Source organism: Pyrus communis, chromosome 16, assembly GCF_963583255.1.
Source record: "Pyrus communis chromosome 16, drPyrComm1.1, whole genome shotgun sequence".
NCBI lineage: Eukaryota > Viridiplantae > Streptophyta > Magnoliopsida > Rosales > Rosaceae > Pyrus > Pyrus communis.
In genome coordinates this window covers 6,494,149-6,511,661 of record NC_084818.1, presented here as the reverse complement: position 1 = coordinate 6,511,661, position 17,513 = coordinate 6,494,149, and the positions used below count along the sequence as shown (strand labels likewise).

General features: G+C 39.6%; 1 protein-coding gene and 1 pseudogene across 1 annotated transcript; both read left to right on the top strand.

Annotated features, from left to right (window-relative positions):
• The first annotated feature begins 880 nt into the window (after positions 1–880).
• LOC137720020 (CASP-like protein 4D1) lies at positions 881–1,968 on the top strand. Its single transcript, XM_068459011.1, has 3 exons — positions 881–1,059; positions 1,423–1,543; positions 1,756–1,968. The coding sequence occupies exons 1-3, from the start codon at positions 881–883 to the stop codon at positions 1,966–1,968; spliced, it is 513 nt and encodes a 170-aa protein (XP_068315112.1).
• A 7,257-nt stretch (positions 1,969–9,225) lies between these two features.
• LOC137719705 (heat shock cognate 70 kDa protein-like) lies at positions 9,226–16,333 on the top strand (annotated as a pseudogene).
• The last annotated feature ends 1,180 nt before the right edge of the window (positions 16,334–17,513 follow it).

Here is a 17,513-nt window from a genome sequence, read left to right as displayed (position 1 = left end):
AACCTTAGATACCAAACTGGGACGAAAAAAACTTTGATGTATAAAATATTGAAAACTAAAAAACTTTAGAATAGTAAACTGAACCCTAAAAAATACGTCCATCGACAGTGCATTAAGTTTTTCTTAATTAGAGATTCTTTTGTAGGTGCCGTCCTTCCTCACTGTGGGTTAATGTTTTCTCCAACGGTTCGATTTGGTACGTGGAGCCCATTAGAAACCACGTGAGTCCACTTGATTAAGAATGAAAATAGCTGTTCTCCAAGTGTTGCACGCATGGATTTGAAAAGCTGTCGTGAGCCAAAAGACACTGGTAGTAGAAGTTAATTACTTAAAACAACACTCCAACTTTTGGATTTTGCAACCTAATTAATTTCAATGTGTAGTTTATATATAATTTACACGACTCAGCTGAAACGTCACGCATGGATCATACCATAACCACCAATCAGTAGCTGCCACCATGTGATAATTTACCAGAAATACTGTAAATATTCAACAAGTTATGTTAAAATACTAGGCAGTCTACATCCACAACAGATGGCAAAACTTTGTTCAAGTCAGCCCCACAAGAACGTTAATTAAACTAATGACGCAGGAAGATTACAGTTCTATCTTTTCTGCTGTCATTTTACTTTTGTCCGACGCTAGCTACCATGAAACTCAGGTGAATCAATACGGTAATGCCGAAAAAAAAGAAACAAAACCAAATATTATTTTGATTTACTTTGACATTGACGAAATGAAAAGGACAATATGGGCATGCAGGCTTGAGTTGTTAAGTAGCTGACTATAAAAGGCCAGCACCAGTAGAGATTAACTAAGATACTAATTAAATTACTTTACTAATTATAGTTGTGCTTGCTTTAGTAGCAAATTAAAGATGGAATCACAAACACCAGCGCCAGCACTCCTTTCTGTCAGAGCTTCCCAGTTTGTCATTCTTGGGCTGAGGGTCCTCACCTCCATTTTTCTAGTTGTGTCACTCGCCATCCTCCTCTCCAATGTTTTGTCTGGAGATCGAGATCACAAAGTACACTTTTATGATTTCGTGCCATACCGGTATGCATGCATTTCCAGCAATTAATTTAGTTCATAGTCCAATGTATGATACAAGTTGGTATATTTTAGGGCCGGTTTGAGAATGTTTTTGTAGGAAGCAATTCTGTTCATAGGCGTTTTCGTTGAAAGTGTTTTTTGAAGATAGTTGTTTTCCCATAAAACACTGGAAAATGCTTGCTATTGATAACCACTTTTAAATTTTTTTTCTCCCAAGTTATCAAAAGGAGAGGGATTAGTAACTACTATTGAAAATCCCATTTTGAGTCTTTGACAACTTCTGTAAATTTTTCTCTCTTTATATTAGTATTTAGTTTTCAAACTAATCGTACTTTTTCTTTTCATTTGTTCTGTGATTAATTGCAGATACATGGCTGCAGCAATTGTTATTGGAATTGCATATTCACTCTCCCAAACTGCAGTTACAGTTATCCGCATAAGAAGAGAAAATCAAAGGAGCATCTTACTCGACTTCTACGGTGACAAGGTACATACAACGGAAAACGCGCAGGAAATTCCAATTTAGTTGTATTGGCGCCCTTGACGATCAAATTTTTTATACTTTCGTATAAAAAGTATTAATTTGTTCAACCTTTTGAAATTGTTCTGTCCTTGTATATAAATCATTAATTGCTGCTACTACTAGTGAATGGAAGCTCTTTGAATGTGATAAAAAATAAATCAAACTAACTTGTGCAGGTTATATCAAATGTAGTAGCGACTGGAGCTGTTGCAGGATTTGTTATGACCGCACAAGTACAGAAAGACTGGAGCGAGTTAGTAGGTATTGACGTTTACGACAAATATATCAAAAGGTCACATGCAGCAGATGGACTTGTCTTGCTTGCCTTCGTCTGCACTTTCATGTTATCCGTCCTCTCTTCCTATGCACTCCCGAAGAAGGTTTACTAGAATTAGATTTTGCAGCAGCATCATCAACAGCTGTCCAATATTACAAACCGTATAATTTAATATTTTAATATATAATCAAAATTATAACATTATAATTAATTATAGTATGGTTATATATTTGCTATTTTAAAGTCTTGCCTTTTATTTTATGTTCTCCCACTTGTATGTGTAAATCATGATCCAGCTAATTAATTAAAAGTGATGTTAGTTTCTCAAAGAGTTAGCTTTCATCACATGAAAAATTTGAAGGGATAGGTGGTTCGGGACAGGATCCCGAACCGAAAAGCACAAATTGATTCCCAAACTGACTTCTTTCAGAACAAGATTCTAAAAACCAAAACCGAACCGAAATTTCGGTATATTCCCGAAAAATTTTCGGTATTTCGGTACGTTTTGGGATCCCAAATCAAAGCAAAACAAAGATAGATCCCCAAATCCCCAATTTGTAAATCCCTAATTCGAGCCCTAATTCAAAAACAAGATACCCTTAGTCCTTAAGCTTCCTCCAAATCCCCAGTCTGCAGCAGTTGCACCACAAATTCCAACTCTTTAAGGGAATAGAATATGACTTACTTTTTAAATTGTTAGAACAATTGGGAACTGGAAGGCATGAGAGAACCTGCATAAAGCATTACCATGTGGCTGAAAGGAGAGTCGAGAGAGAGGTGAGTGAAAGGAGAGGAGAGAGATGGTGAGTCGAGTGTTGGTGGCAGAACGACCAAGAGAAAGAGAGAGTGTGTGAGAGAAAAGATGCAACTGAGTGAAAACTGAAATCCAGAAAAGGGAGACGAAGGGCTGGTTTGGTATTGCTGTGCTTTGAAAAAAAGCTGCTTCTGCTGTGCTGTGAGAATAAGCAGCTGTGAAATAAAACAGCAGAGTGTTTGGTAAACTTTTTTGTAAAAGTGCTTTTGAAAAAAAAAAGCAGTATTAGAGTGTTTGGTAAACTTTTATGTAAAACAGATGTGAAAAAAAGCCGGTTTTTCAAAGCTAGGTTTTGCAGCTTCTTGTTTTTGGCTTTTTTTCATCCAAAACTGTGAAAAAAAGCTGAAGCTGAGTGTTTACCAAACACAAAAACAGCTCCCAGCTTTTTTTGATAGCAGCTTTTTTCAGAATCACCTCAGTACCAAACTAGGTCGAAATATCATAAATGGAAATATGGTTAGCGGGTAAGGTTAATGAAAAATGTTAAGTGTGAGTAACTAATAGTTATTAAGTGTATAAATATATATTTGCTTTACAATTTCAGAAGTTGAGAGTTGGCTCAGTGGTGAAGATTCTTAAGGCCTCATTTTTGAGGTACTTATCTAAATGTTGGTTCGGTTCGGGTAAAACCAAACTGGGCGGTTTGTGATAATAACCGAACTAAAAATGTTCAAAAATCGAAAATTTCGGGAAAATTTGGGTCAATGTTTGTTTGGGTTCGGTCAGGATCGAGATTTTCGTGAATTTTTTCAGCCCTAAATGTGAGGATTGGTAATTTACATATATATATATATATATCTTTATTTTGTGGTACTACTATTATTGACAGTATGGGGACAGTACAGTATGGAAGGGAATATTGCACGTGAAAAAGGAATGTTGTATATTCCTTGACAGCTAGACACCACATGGTTTGCTGCTTATTTTTCTCTAGTTGCTGCATCATGGACAGCAAGCACAACAACCTGTATTGCATTGTTTATTGCATGCGTATGTGTGCATGCGTGTATGTAAAATATGTATAAAACATGCTGCCATTGCAGCAGTTTAATATGAAAAACAACAACAAGTTGAAACCAAAAACGTCAAGATGGTATCAGAGCAGGAACCATAGGGTCCTGCCTCTGTTGTTTATCCTTCTAGCTTGTTCTTCTTCCTCTGTTCATCATTTGTTGTGATGGCAGAAGATATCTCATTTAGTTCTGAGGCTACAAGTTCCTCAACCCTAACACCAGCCAACATGATACACGGGGAGAGCAACCCACGACTGTGCTCCGTGTTGTTGAATGAGTTCAACTACTTGCCATGGTCACGAGCTATATCTCTTGCTCTAGGAGGAAGATCGAAACTAGGGTACGTAAATGGAACCATCAAGCCTCCAGGTTCTTCCTCAGCTACCTTTGATGCATGGCACTCAAATGACCAGCTTGTTATGTCCTGGATACTTAACTCGATGGAGCCCAAGTTGTTCGAGATCTTCAGCTACTCAGATTCTTCACACATCTTATGGGAATCGATCAAGGAAATGTACGGCAGTCAACACAATGCTGCCCGTGTGTTTGAACTGAAGAAAAGCCTCGCTGGACTTAAGCAAGGTAATCAAACTTTCATTCAGCATCTTGGAAGCATGAAATCTATGTGGAATGAACTTGATCTATACCGTCCACACACCACTAAATCCGCTGCACTCTTGAAAAGGGCTGATGAAGATAAAGTGTTCCAACTATTGGCAAGCTTGGGAGTTGAGTATGAAGACCTGCGTAGCCACTTACTAATGACTCCTGAGCTACCATCGTTCGTCAACGTGTGTCATGCAGTCCAAAGAGAGGAAACTCGAAGGAAAGTAATGCATGTTGAGCCCCGTTCTAGCCCAGAAGCTAGGGCTTTCACCAGTAACCACAACTTCACTAGTGAAAGGTTTTTTAATGGAAAGAAAGCTGACTGGAAATGCACATACTGCAACACCAAGGGGCACGTACGGGAAAAATGCTGGATTTTACACCCTGAGTTAAAACCTAAGTTTAACAAGGAAGGAAAAATGATCAAGGATGGGAAAGGGTTTGCGCCTAAAGCCTTCCAATCTTTGAGCTATCCATCTAAAGAGATGTCAAACTTCACCTCAAGCCCTATCTCCCTGATCAATGAGTTTGCCGCCTTTCTCCAAAAGAAGAGTGATATCGCTGAGGGTAACAATGTCACCACGGAAAATTCCACAGAAATGCTTGGAAAATTTGCTGGTTTTTTGGCAAATTCAAACACCACTACATCCGGCAATATCCCAGGTATCATTTGTGCACTTTCCACGGCTCTCAATCTCACACACGATTTTTGGATTGTAGACTCAGGTGCCACTGACCATATAACCAACAACCAAGCTTGTCTACATGAGTTTCAAAAATTACTTAATCCTACTCATGTGTCTGTAGCGAATGGGAAAGGGGAACCAGTCCTAGGAAAAGGAAAAATTAAATTGATGGGGAGTGATGTAGAGTCTACGACACTATATGTACCCTCATTTCCATTTCAGCTTCTGTCCATAGGAAACATCACACATACTTTGAACTGTCTTGCTATTTTTTCTCCTCACACAGTTGTGTTTCAGGATCGAGTCACTCAGAAGAAGATTGGTGAGGGTTTTTTCTTAAATGGTCTGTACTACATCTCAAAGGAGTTCAATCAAATTAAGGAACCCATTGCCACCCTAAGCCATGTCCAGAAGCATCAACTTTGGCACCAACGCCTAGCTCATCCCTCCGAACCAGTAATGTCTAAATTATTTCCAAATTATTGTACCAACACACATGAGTGTGAGATTTGTCAAATGTCAAAAGCCACTAGGCTACCTTTTGTACCCTCTAAATCTAGAACCAGTAAACTCTTTGAAGTTGTACACTCAAATATTTGGGGACCTTCCCGTGTTGAGTCATTTGATGGGTACAAGTATTTTGTTACATTCATAGATGACTACTCTAGGGTTACCTGGTTATATCTCTTAAAGTCTAAAAGTGAATTTTTTACAGCTTTTCAAGACTTTCATAAGCTAATAACCAACCAATTCTCCTAAAAAATATATACATTACGGTCAGATAATGGCACCGAGTATACCTCCAATAATCTGTCAAACTACTTGAGCAGTCATGGTATCTTGCATCAAACTAGTTGTGTGGGTACACCACAACAAAATGGTGTTGCCGAACGCAAGAATAGGGATTTATTGGAGAAAACTATTTATTGGAGAAAACTAGGTCTCTTATGTTTCAGATGCAAGTTCCCAAGAGATTCTGGTCCCAAGCACTCCTCACTGCAGCCTATATCATTAACAGACTTCCCACTCGTGTCCTGAATTCCAAATCACCTTTTGAAGTTATGAAGGGAAGAACTGCTGATTTAACTCATTTCAGGATTTTTGGATGCACTTGTTATGTTCACATTCAAGCAAATCATCGTGATAAACTCGAACCTCGAGCTATCAAGTGTGTGTTTATGGGGTACTCGAGTTCTCAAAAGGGATACAAATGTTATAACCCACACACTGGGAAGCTGGTTGTCTCTAGGGATGTACGGTTTAATGAACTCGTTCCTTTCTTCAACAATCACTCCCCGAATAGTTCTCAGGGGGAGAGTCTAATGGATATTTTTCCACTACCAACTCTTGCTGAAATCCATACAGACACCCCCCATACCACCTTATAAGTGACTCCCCAGTTGATGAGATTGTCAGTGAAGATATACCTCGTGCCCCAGCACCAGTTGTTGCCACACAACCAATTGTAGCAGCACCAAAAAGGAACCCAACTCGTGATCGCAATCCTCCTCTACGGCTACAAGAGTACATCACTTACAGTGCAAGGCATCCTATTTCTGAAGCTCTTACTTATCACAAACTGTCAGCATCTCATGCATCCTTCCTAAGTCAGGTGACAAATAATGTTGAGCCTAAAAACTTTCAAGAAGCAGTATGTATGCCCGTGTGGAGAGAAGCCATGCATAATGAGCTCAAAGCACTGAACGAAAATCAAACCTGGAGTGTGGTAGACCTTCCCAAAGGGAAGAAAGCCGTAGGGAGTAGATGGATTTACAAGACCAAATTCAATTCCAATGGTACCATTGAAAGACACAAGGCACGATTGGTTGCACGGGGGTTCACTCAAACCTACGGTATTGATTACAAGGAGACTTTTGCTCCCGTCGCCAAAATGAATACAGTAAGGGTGTTGTTATCAGTAGCAGTCAACCATGACTGGCCCTTGTTTCAGATGGATGTTAAAAACGCATTTCTTCACGGTGAGCTTCAAGAAGAGGTGTACATGAAGCTACCTCCAGGACACCCTCAAGAACAAGAACCTACCAAAGTCTGCAAGCTTCATAAAGCTATATATGGACTTAAACAGTCTCCTCGAGCTTGGTATGCCAAACTGAGCTCCGTTCTTGAAGTGGCAGGGTTCAAAAGGAGTCATGCTGACTCCTCTCTCTTTGTTCGAAGTGGTGTCCAAGGGAAGCTCATAGTTCTTATATATGTTGACGACCTTATCATCACGGGGGACAACATGGATGAACTCGAGGCTCTTAAAAGGTCGCTTCACCAACAGTTTGCCATTAAAGACTTGGGAACCTTGAAATATTTTCTGGGAATTGAGATGGCTACCTCTTCCAAGGGTTTATTCTTGAATCAAAGGAGGTATGTTCTTGACCTTCTTAAAGAAGCACATATGGTCAACTGCAAACTTGCTCGCACCCCACTTGCTAGCAAACTTCAATTGGATGCTCCAGGTAAACCCCTATCAAATCCTAATGTGTATCAACGCATGGTTGGGAAACTCATTTACCTCACTATCACAAGGCCTGATATTGCTTACTCCGTTAGCCTTATCAGTCAGTTTATGCATTCTCCTACATTGGTTCATTGGGAAATTGTCAAGAGAATACTCCGATATCTCAAGGGTTCGATCGGCAGAGGCATACTCATGCAGAAAAATGAGTCTAATAACATTCTGGCCTATACCGATGCTGATTGGGCTGGTAATTCCCTTGATCGAAAATCCACCACAGGTTTTTGTACCTTTGTAGGTGGAAACCTTGTCACCTGGAAAAGTAAAAAACAAACAGTGGTTGCACGGTCCAGTGCTGAAGCTGAATATCGGGCCATGGCAGCAACAGCTTCTGAACTCATCTGGTTGAAGAGTCTCCTTCTTGATCTTGGCTTCACCAGCAAGGAACCCATGTCCTTATTCTGTGACAACCAGGCTGCAATGCATATTGCATCCAATCCTGTCTTCCATGAACGGACTAAACACATTGAAGTTGACTGCCACTTCATCCACACTCAAGTTCAATCCAAAGTCATCGAAACTGTGTACACTAGAAGTCATGATCAACTTGCGGACCTTTTCACGAAAGCTCTCGATTTTACACAGTTTCAACGGTTATTGTTCAAGCTTGGATCAATCAACCCCCTTGATCCAGCTTGAGGGGGAGTATTGACAGTATGGGGACAGTACAGTATGGAAGGGAATATTGCACGTGAAAAAGGAATGTTGTATATTCCTTGACAGCTAGACACCACATGGTTTGCTGCTTATTTTTCTCTAGTTGCTGCATCATGGACAGCAAGCACAACAACCTGTATTGCATTGTTTATTGCATGCGTATGTGTGCATGCGTGTATGTAAAATATGTATAAAACATGCTGCCATTGCAGCAGTTTAATATGAAAAACAACAACAAGTTGAAACCAAAAACGTCAAGAACTATATTTATTAATGGATAATACTAGAGATTTAAATTTGTAAACCAAATGATATGCTATCAGCATGAAATAAGAACTTTAATCAACACTGTAATATAAGGGTAATGCTGAGGAAACCAAATTTTTAAACCAAATGGTTTAAAATTTTGGCCCCCCTATTATTTGGTTTACAAAATGTAATTTAAAAATTTAGTCACTCTAACATTACCTTTTATTAATTTGTAAGTCACCAATTAACTTAATCCAAAAGACAAAGACCGAAGAACTTTGACATTCTTTTGTATTATTTCTAATTTTGAATTAATCTAAACGGATATTTTATTGGCACTTTAAAAAAAAAAATTGTTGTGCACTCTCTGTGTTATATAAAAGGGAAGTGATTTTCGACTAATTCTATTTTCTCCATGTGCACTTCTAAATAAATGAGAATTAAAAGACAAAAGAAAGAGAATACGAGTGCAAAAAAAAAAGAAAAAAAAGAAAAAGAAAAACAAGAGCCTAAAAATCACTACCCTTATATAAACACAAAGAAGAAGAAAAAAAAAGTTGAAAGTCTTGGGTCCGCTAATATGGTAGATGAGTAGCAGCTCCTAATTCTTTATGCTATATTGGGGAACAAATTAAACTCATGATTTCTTTTAAAACAGAAACGATTGCAATGCAGACACAGGGGCCTAATCAATCAGTCTTGTTTCTAAAAATTAAAAGTGTATTTCATCTATGGCCAAGAAATCGGAACAAACTTTGGTTCCAAAGGCCAGGACCCGGCACGCAGGCACAGAGACCTTGATGGTGCTGAGGGAGCAACGATGGGAACATTAATGCTTTCCTCCAAAACTGCCCGGATTATTACTCTTGTATTCAGGGTGCTGACCCTTGTCATACTGGTTACGTCTTTCGTGCTCCTTGCCACCATTACTCAGGAAGTATACAAGCTCAACATTCAGAGAGGTTCAGGGAACTTGGACGATGCGCTGTTATCATGTAGTTCCTTATCGGTATGTTTGGAGTACTCTTTTATTCAATCACCTTTATCTTTCATGATGAGCAACTTATAATATCATGCATACATTATTCTTAACGGGAAGCCATTTTTGCACATTATTCTTCACATTCTGCACACCTCTCTTAATTCTGAACATTGATTCTCTTTAAATTTGTTCAATTTAATAGCTAAAAAAACGAAGAAGTATGCAGAGATCATATCCTTTCTTAATTTCATAGACAAAACTAATCAGTTTTAATTTATTAATTGCAGACACACGGGTGCAACGGTTGTAATTGCAGACAAAACTAGAGGCCAATTATAATAAGCTCAGTAGGTTAGATGGAAGCGACGTAGCATTTTATTAGATGTTTATGCTGCACACGCATAACTTCTTAGTCCTGCAGCTCGTGCTCTACTCCGTCTTGTTCAAATACTGGGGAGGAAAGTATAGACAGTTACATTTTTTTCAATATAGAATGTGTAACCTATCTCATCGTTTTTCGGTAGCATACAGTATTTGATATGATGACGAGTTTATGCTGCCCTAACATAGGACCTATGATATGTGTTTTCTAATTCCACATCAATTTTCAGATACAAAATATTTAATAGAACGGATATATAGTGATCCTTCTGTTCAGAATTATATGAAGCTGTGGCCATTCAAGGTCACTGAAGGTCCTGCTGAGAAGCTCATGTTTGTGGTTACACATGAAGGTCAATAAGAAACAGTTTCTTCCTAAAGAAATATCATCCATGGTTATGGGAAAGATGCGGGAGATTGCTGAGGTCTTGACTCAACTGTGAAGAGTGCTGTGATCAAAGTTTCTGCTTACTTCACTGACTCGCAGCGTCAGGCTACAAAAGATGCTGATACCACGGTTGGCCTAAATGTCATCCGATCATCAAAGAACCAACTGTTTGGACTTGACAAGAAGGCCGGCTGGTATAGCAAGAGAAACGTCATGATATTTGATTTGGATGGTGGTACTTTAGATATGTCTCTACTTACTATAGGGAATGGGGTGTTTGAAGTGAAGGCCACCGCTGAAGACACTCACCCTTGGAGGTGAAGACATTGATAATATAATGGTGATTTTGTTGAATGTTTTATGTATATTTCATGAATGAAACTTGTTACAAGATGCGGCATATATGGAAAAACAAACAAGACAGCTAATGCCAACATCATGATGACCTTCAAAGCTAATGCCAACATCATGATGACCTGCAATCCCTCTAAACTTATTCTATTATCCAGCTTTGGCTTTTACAACAGGAATAGCCGAAAGCAATGGATGAAAACAGTAGGTGAGAGGGAGGACCGAATATAATAGCTAGGCAATGATAGTAGGTGAGCTGTTTCTCCATCACCACTAGACACCACTTGTTATTCTTCTAATATTTAATCCTATTTTTAATAATGACATCCAATACTCCCCCTCAAGCTGGATCCAGTAGGTTGATGGATCCAAGCTTGCCAAGAAGAAGCTGAAACTGATGAGAGGCCAATGATTTTGTGAATAGGTCCGCAAGTTGATCCGAGCTCCTTACAAAATGCGTTTGGATAACCTGAGATTGAACTTGTGTACGAACATAGTGACAATCGACTTCAATGTGCTTGGTTCTCTCATGAAAAACTGGGTTGGAAGCAATGTGCATTGCAGCCTGATTGTCATAGAAAAGGGACATGGATTGATGATTGAAAACACCTAAGTCACACAGTAAACCTTTGAGCCAGATTAGTTCACACGCAGTAGATGCCATTGCCCGATATTCTGCCTCAGCACTGGATCTTGCAATGACAGTTTGTTTTTTGCTTTTCCATGAGACAAGGTTGCCTCCCACAAACGTGCAAAATCCCGTTGTAGACTTACGATCAATGGAATTGCCAGCCCAATCTGCATCACAATAACCTGTAATCTGAGTGCTTGCATTTTTCTTCATGATTATACCACGTCCCACAGAACCTTTTAGATACCGAAGTATCCTTTTGACTAGGTTAAAGTGCTCCATCGTGGGAGAGTGCATAAATTGGCTAACAATACTGACAGCATAGGTAATGTCGGGCCTTGTGATGGTCAGGTATATCAACTTACCAACCAACCGCTGATAATAACTTATGTTTGGAAGAGATTGACCCTCTAAGCTGACCTTAAGTTTAATGTCAAGAGGTGTAGGGACCGGTTTAGCATCACTCATGTTTGCTTCCTTAAGGAGATCCAGAACATATTTGCGCTGGTTAATGAATAAGCCCTTGTGAGATGTAGCCATTTCGATGCCAAGGAAGTATCTCAGAACACCAAGATCTTTTATTGCAAAGCGTTGCTGAAGGGAGTGCTTGAGTTCTTTGATTTCTTCAGGGTTATCTCCGGTAATGATCAAGTCATCAACATACACAAGAACAACCAATGTACCAGCGGTGCCTGAGCGTACAAATAAAGAGGAGTCCGCATTGCTTCTTCCAAAACCAACACTGATAAGGACTGAACTGAGCTTAGCATACCATGCTCTCGGTGATTGTTTAAGACCATAAATTGATTTGTGCAGTTTACACACAACATCCTGTTTATGACTTTGAGAGTGACCCGGTGGTAATCTCATGTAGACGTCTTCTTCAAGCTCACCATGTAAGAAGGCATTTTTTACATCCATTTGATACATAGGCCATCCTTTGTTGACAGCCACAGACAAGAGTACGCGCACTGTGTTCATCTTTGCAACGGGGGCAAAGGTTTCCTTGTAATCCACATCAAATGTTTGAGTGAAGCCACGGGCCACTAATCGTGCCTTGTGTCTTTCAATAGACCCATCCGAGTTGAATTTAATCTTGTATATCCACCTGCAGCCTACTATCTTCTTTCCTTTGGGCAGTGGCACAATGCTCCAGGTTTTATGTTGATCGAGTGCATGCAGTTCATCCTGCATTGCTTGCTGCCACACTTGGGATTGGTTAGCTTCTTGAAATGATTGAGGCTCTTCATGCGCAGATATACTACTCAAATAGGCAGTGTAATTAGGTGACAACTTTTGATAAGAACAGTAGTTGGATAAGGGGTGCTTGAGCTTGTACGTAACAAAGTCTTGCAGTCTTGCTGGTGGGTGCCTCTCACGAGTTGGATTTCGTCGAGGTATGGTAGGAAGAGACTCTTCTGAAGGTTCTTCAGGACCAATACTACGTAGAGTTTCATCTTCTACAGGCATGTTGCTGTCGTCATATGAATCCGGTTGATTTGGAGCCACAAGATCCATTGTGTGAGTTTGATCACCCGCATTGTTGAGTATCTCAGTCCTTGGCAGTGGAAACATGTCCAAGATAATCTCCCCCTGACTTGTACTATCCAGAGACTTACTGTAATAAGAGTTAGTTTCATGAAATTGAACATCCTTTGAAACAATTAATCTCTTAAGTTGTGGATTATAACACTTATACCCTTTTTGTGTGGACGAGTAGCCAAGGAAAATGCATTTAGTTGCCCTAGGATCAAGTTTGTCTCGATGTAATGACTGAACATGAACAAAACAGATGCATCTAAAGACTTTGAGGTGAGACAAGTCCACCTTTCTGTTCTTGACTATCTCCATTGGGGATTTGAACCCCAAAACCCTACTAGGTAATCTGTTGATCAGGTAAGCTGCTGTCATGACGCTTTGAGACCAAAAACGTTTTGGTACATTCATTTGTAACATCAATGCCCTAGTTTTTTCAAGGAGATCTCGGTTTTTTCTCTCGGCAACACCATTTTGTTGGGGTGTGCCAACACAGCTAGTTTGATGTATGATGCCATTGTTGCTCAAATATTGAGTCATGACTTGGGACATGTATTCTGTGCCATTATCAGACCTTAGGGTTTTGATTTGAGAAGAAAAATGATTTTTGACAAGGTTGTGAAAGTCCTTAAACACTTCCATCACCTCACTTTTTGATTTTAACAAATATAACCAGGTGGCTCTTGAATAATCATCAACAAAAGTTATGAAATATTTATAACCATCAAAAGATTCATTTGTTGGTCCCCATAAATCAGAGTGTACAAGCTCAAAAAGATGAGAAACTCTAGACATCGAAGACCCTAGAGGTAGTCTTGTTGCCTTTGACAAATGACAAGTTTCACAGTGGGTTGATTCTTTGCCTAAGTCAGGAAATAAGGTGGATAAGATAGGTTGAGATGGATGAGCTAGTCGTTGGTGCCACAAGGTGGAAGCTTGAATGGATGTATGGATGGACTTTGACTTGGCATGGAACCCACAGGAAGAGCTTTTTGATATGTAATAGAGACCATCAAGGTAAAACCCCTCACCAATCGTCCTCTTGGTTATACAATCCTGAAAAATGACAGTTTTTGGTGAAAAAAAGGCCAAACAATTTAAGGAATTTGTGATTCTTCCCACTGAGAGAAGTTGAAATGGAAATGATGGGACATATAGGGCCATAGACTCTATTTGATCAGATATCAGGTGGATTTTTCCCTTTCCTACAATCCTAGCACCTTCACCATTAGCAACAGATACATGTGAAGGATTATGTAGTTTCTCAAATCTATGTAACTTTGACATTTGATTAGTCATATGGTCTGTGGCACCAGAATCTACAACCCAAAAATCATGTAACTCATTTATTTTAAGAGCAGTTTGGAAAGCAGTTACGATACCTTTCAAGTCTGTCTGAGGTACATAATCAGCATCAGCTAAAAAACCTGCAAATTTGCCCATCAATGCAGTAGTACTTCCATCTTCATGATCAACCGATCCATCCTCTTTTCCCTTCTTTTGTTGGAGATACGCTGCGAACTCATTTAAAAGGATGTCAGGATTTGCAGTGAACTGTTGATAGGTATCAACATTGTTGATAGATGAAGATGTTGCAGTGTTGGCACGAGGGTGTGCTCGACTTGTCTTTGATGCGGATTTATCCTTCATGAAGTCAGGTTTGAGTTCTGGATGTAGGATCCAGCACTTGTCTCTCACATGCCCGATGTTGTCACAATGTAGGCACTTTAAATGAGGGTTTTTTCCTTTATATCTTTTTTCATTTGTCAGGTCAGCCCTAGCTTCTGTCACGTTGGTTTTTATACCATTGTTCATGACTTTTCTCCTTACTTCCTCACGTTGGATAGTTGCATAGATACTAGTGAAGGATGGTAGCTCCGAGTTCATGAGAATGTGACTTCTCAAATCCTCATATTCTGAGCTCAAGCTAGACAATAATTGAAAAATTTTATCTTCTTCAGTTCTTTTAAGGAGCACAGAGAGATCAGTTGTGTGAGGTCTGTACACATCTAACTCATTCCACATGCTTCTCAAAGAACCAAGATGTTGAACAAAGCTTTTACCTTCTTGCTGTATGTTGGAGATATCCTTCTTGAGTTGAAAGATGCGAGCTGCATTGTTTTGATTTCCATACATCTCCTTCACGGTGGTCCAAAGGATGAGAGACGACTCGGAATAGCTGAAGATTTCAGCAATATTCCTTTCCATAGAATTTAACAACCATGACATGACCAGTTGATCTTTACATAGCCACCCTCCATATTCTGGAGAAGAAGCATCTGGTGCAGGTTGACTGCCATTGATGAAACCGAGTTTGGATCTTCCACCGAGAGCAAGACTAACAGCCCTTGCCCATGGCAAATAATTAAACTCATTCAATAATACTGAACTGAGTCGTTGGTTTGGATTGATATCCATTTCAGAAGCGCTTCCAGATGAAGAAGCAATGATACTTCCATCTGCCATTGTTTTTGAAAAATAAACACAGCAGGTTCGATATACAGAACTGGCTCAGGATGATGCCCGCTCTGATACCATGTTGAATGTTTTATGTATATTTCATGAATGAAACTTGTTACAAGATGCGGCATATATGGAAAAACAAACAAGACAGCTAATGCCAACATCATGATGACCTTCAAAGCTAATGCCAACATCATGATGACCTGCAATCCCTCTAAACTTATTCTATTATCCAGCTTTGGCTTTTACAACAGGAATAGCCGAAAGCAATGGATGAAAACAGTAGGTGAGAGGGAGGACCGAATATAATAGCTAGGCAATGATAGTAGGTGAGCTGTTTCTCCATCACCACTAGACACCACTTGTTATTCTTCTAATATTTAATCCTATTTTTAATAATGACATCCAATAGATTTACTCTGTTGAGGAGTTTACGAGGAAACATGGTTTGGCATCAGTGGAAACTCGAGAGCATTTGAGAGGTTAAAAAATGCTTGTGAGAAGGCAAAGAGGAGACTCATTTACGTCTTTTGTAGAAGATGAAATTGATTGTTTGTATCAAGCTACGGATTTCTATATAAATATTACCCGTGCCAAATTTTAACGACTGAACAAGGATATCTTGAAGAGTATAGATCCTGTGGAGAAGTGTTTGAGGGATGCTAAAATGGACATAACCAGTGTCCATGACGTTGTTGTTTCTGGTGGCTCTTCTAGAATTCCCAAATGCAGCAGCTTTTACAGGAGGTTTTCAAGGGAAAGGAGCTTTGCAAGGGCATCAATCCAGATGAAGCGGTGGCCTATGGTGCCGGTGTTCATGCCGCTGTCTTGTGTGGGAATGGAACTGGGAAGCTTCAAGACATCACTCTATTGGATGCCACCCCTTTAACATTTAGGGTGGAGACTTTAGGAAAACATGTCATGGGAGTTGTTATTCCAAGAAGCACGAGAGTTCCCATGGAGAAGAAGACGACTTTAGTTACTATCTGTGATAACCAACGTAGCATCACCTTCCCCATTTATGAGGGCGAGAGCAAAACAACTTTGATAATAACTACTTGGATGAATTTAAACTCCATGACATTCCTCCAGCCCCCAAGTATGTTCCTAAACTTGACGTTTGCTTTGAAATTGATGCAAATGGTGTCCTGGCTGTCTCTGCTTTGGACACGCCCACTGGCCAAAAAAGAAACTAAGGGATTACAATCAATAGTGACAGAAGAACTTTTGAAGGAATTGAGAAGCTGAGGTAAGAAATGATAACTTGTGTTATACTAGGGCGGAAGTATCAGATAGTTTCTAACCAATTTGAAAGTTACTAATGCCAGGTGAGCCGAAGCCTCCATCATCTGCAGGTTGTATTGCTTTGAGCTGAATCAAAATTGGGGGAAGGAGGCCGTTGATAGGAAAATGTTTGCTAGCTGGTCGTGCTTTATGACATTGATATGATATGCTGGTTATTTTGACAGAGATAAAATCGTTCTTTCTGTCTTGTTTGCTCCAACTCATGAAAATGCTCGTTCCTTTATAAGATCTGCATTACTCTTTTTTAATATGTTGTAATTCAAACTCCAAGTTGTTTGTTTCAAACTCCATGTTGTAATTCTTCTGAGCCATGGCAATGGCCTTGGCCAGTGTGCAGAGGAACCCCTTGGTGTGGCTCAAATCTAAGGTGACATTGACGGCTGAGTGTAAGGGATTGATTGGAGGAACGGCTTTGTGGAGGATGAACATGATTCAGAGAGAGAGCGAGAGAGAGATGCATAGTTTTCAGTAATGACACTTGTGCACAATTAGAAAAGGTGTAATACACTTTAGCCACTGTGCTAGAGTGACTGAAAGGTGTATAGTGACAGAATTCGGAATAGTTACAAGTTACAACACCATTTCCTTGTTACATTTCCTTATCGGTCTTTTTTTTCAAATCTTCCATCAATACTCTTCAGATGCGAAAAAGTTAATTAGTACGAGTTTCAGGGATGAATGTGTTCAAAATGATATGAAGCATTGGCAATTCAAGGTCTCCTTCTGATAAGCCAATAGCTGTTGTCAACCACAACGGTGTAGAGAAACAATTTGTTGCTGAAGAAAATTTATCTACGGTTCTTGTAAAAATGCAGGATATTGCTGAGGCCTACCTTGGTTCAACTTTGAAAAACTCAGTTATAACAGCGACAGGCTACAAAAAAGGCAGGTGCCTCTGCTGGCCTAAATGTAATGCGTAATCATCAATGAGCCGACTGCTGCAGCGATTGCTTATGGACTTGGCAAGAAGTCTGGCTGGTATATATAGGAAAAGAAATGTGATGATATTTGAATTGGGTTGTGGTACTTTGGCCGTTTCACTACTAACCATAGCGTATAGCTTTTGTGAAG